General features: G+C 37.2%; 1 protein-coding gene across 1 annotated transcript in view; it reads left to right on the top strand.

Moving 5' to 3' along the window:
* Positions 1 to 288: 288 nt before the first annotated feature.
* The window catches only part of dysf (dysferlin, limb girdle muscular dystrophy 2B (autosomal recessive)), a gene marked incomplete in the record, with an annotated part of 75045 nt that continues 72564 nt past the window's right edge, over positions 289 to 2769 (top strand). The window contains 2 exon segments of the mRNA XM_035675816.1: positions 289 to 423; positions 600 to 691. Of these exon segments, the coding sequence (XP_035531709.1) occupies positions 289 to 423; positions 600 to 691 (227 nt within the window).

Raw genomic sequence — 2769 nt, 5'->3', positions numbered from 1 at the left:
AATTGGACCAAAAAAGGTGTCAGTACCCTAATTCAGCACAAACATCACCCTAACCTATAATTCCTTTGCTGATTTTTATCTATTTTAACTAGTACATCTTCAGCGCTGTTTTATCAGCATTAAGTTAGCTATCAGTTTACACACGACGCAGTTACGAAGGTGTTTAGGAGTACCTCACCAGCATTGCTCTACACAGGGTTTTAGAAAGGAGGATATGCATCGAAGCATCAAAGTAAAGTTATTTTTAGGCAATTATTTCACAACTTTTATTGTATACTACTTGGAAAAATGAGGAAAGTCCAAAACCTTGGTCACCTCAGTGGTGGGTATGCTCACCAGAGCTCCTGGTACACCATAAGAAGTAAAGGTTTCTACCTTGCTGGAACTCAGTACAGGCCCATTTCAGGCAGTGCTTTTACTAAAGTAAAGGATACGGCCTACACCAAGTGCCTCTTTTAGATAAATGTATTTACCTCACTTACAGTAAAATGACGACCCTTCCTGTTGGCGCTGTTTGGCTACCTGAACCTCTCCAACCTCTTTTATTTCTTGTAAAATCCATTTTCTTCTAATTCTGTTTCCTGTCCTGGTTCTGTCAGGGATTTGAATGGGACCTGAAGGGGATTCCTCTGGACTCTGGAGCAGAGCTGCACTGTGTCGTCAAAGACCATGAGAAGATGGGTAGAAACAGGTATTTACTGCTGTGTGTGTGAACTTGTCCATCCGGTGACAGTGTTGCAGTAAAAATACAGAAATTACCTGCCAATTGTCATTTTTATTGGACAAAATAAATAATTAATAAATAATCATTTTTGACACATAAATGTCCTTTTTGTTAGTGAGGTCTACTAAGCTGAGATATCTCAACAGTTAGTGGATTAATTGACATGATTTTGAAGTGTTTATTGTCCACAGAGGCTGAATCATAATGGCTTTGACCCTGAATGAGGCTGTCATTGGTTGTTGAGTGAAATATTTCGACAGCTATTGGATGGATTGCCGTGACATTTGGTACAGATATTATTGTTCCCCACAGGATACATTTTAATAACTCTGGTGTTCCCCTGAATCATTCATTGCACTCTCAAACCTAATGAGTTAGTTCAACTCAAACCATTTAAGTTTATTAACTCAAACAATTTAAGCATGAAAAGATATTTGAATAACAGTTAATCAAATATTTATTATTAAGATAACACGGGTAAATTAAGTTAATTTGTACAAATTCCATTCAGTTAATTGAAGTTCTTTAATCGTCTTTATACAAATGTTACCACCAAGCTGAATTTACTCAGTTTTCTTCCACTAAAGCAAATTATTACATTACCTGTCAAAACAGCTAATGGACGATAAAAACAATGTATAATGTATAATAAAATCTTTACACTTTGGTTTTTTTTTTAGAATTATTTGGATGCATAAATGGGGATTTGATGATTATTACACTGAAATCCTGAGCTATACAGCGTTATAGCACTAATCAGTGGGGCTGACATTTTTGTTAAGTCAACTGGAATTAAATCACTCAAACTTAAAATAGCCTACTGCACAAAATAAATGCAATCAAAACAACTTTTTGGAGTATTCATATATGTTAACTTCTGTCGATTTGAAGTCTAGTTATTTTAGTTAAACTTCCTGATCTCATCGGCACTTTTTCATACATTCTTTCCACGTTTGCACTTGAATTGTGAATAGTATATAAATCCTTCGCAGAGCTCAGAGCACACAGGAATTGAGATAAGAACTTCGGCCATTGTCAGACTGAGATGTAGCAGATGGATCGGACCAAACTCAGGGCACAGACAGGGGCGCGGCCCATGAGTTGTTTGTGTTATGAAAAACACCCTTCAGATGGTTATTTTTGGGTCGTTCCGCTTCATCAAGATGTCAAACATGTTGGAGTTCCCTCAGGGAGGAGGATGGGGGAGGGGGCAGGCATGAAAGAATCGGGTCATCCTCTCATTGTGGCCGTCCAGTATTTATTCACTCATATTTCCACCAATTGACCAACTGATGCGTCGACTGATTTATTGATCCATTCAGACCAGAGTGTGACCTCTTTGCTTTGGTTTGCTGCACAAGCATGAATTTATTAATATTGTTTGTTTATATTAAAGGTGAGTCATTCTCAGTGTCGGGATTAACGTGTTATAAAGTAGTGTGTTGCAGTAATTCCACTACTTTTGGAGGTAACTAATTACATTTTAAAATTAAATAACTCAAATACTTGTTACAATTGTCTTACCTGAAAACAGTGGACAACTGCAGGAGACAGTGGCCCAAGACAGCTCAGTCCGTTCAGCAAAGCTCGGTTAATGTTAATGTCCACGTGAGTCTTTTTCTACCGAATTCTTCCGTCTACTAACCAAGACAATAAGTGCAGCTTGCTCGTCGATGCCCTCTGGTGGTCGTGAGCTCTGTGCATTAATAAGAGAATTGAAGGAGACATTTAAAAGTAACGGAAAAGTTACTTTACCTTGTCACTAAAAAGTAATTCCATTACTTTTGAGAGAAATAACTAGTAGTAACTTGCGAACAAGGGACCACATGCATGTTATGAATGAATATGTGACTAATTTTAACCTGATAATTGCAGAAACTAGAGTTTTGTTATGTCCATATCATTGGCCAGAAGAAACACAAAAATAATCTGTATATATGATCAGAAGATCCCTATATTATTCCTATATTACAATATTGCACATGTGCTGAATACAATGTACTCATGTACCAAATACACACCTTTTATGTGTGTGCGTGTGTGTG

The sequence above is a fragment of the Morone saxatilis genome, unplaced genomic scaffold, assembly GCF_004916995.1.
Source record: "Morone saxatilis isolate NCDOM2014 unplaced genomic scaffold, NCSU_SB_2.0 Contig4, whole genome shotgun sequence".
In the NCBI taxonomy this organism is placed as follows: Eukaryota; Metazoa; Chordata; class Actinopteri; family Moronidae; genus Morone; species Morone saxatilis.
The sequence above is the reverse complement of the archived record's forward strand: the minus strand, read 5'-3'. Positions and strand labels throughout refer to the sequence as shown.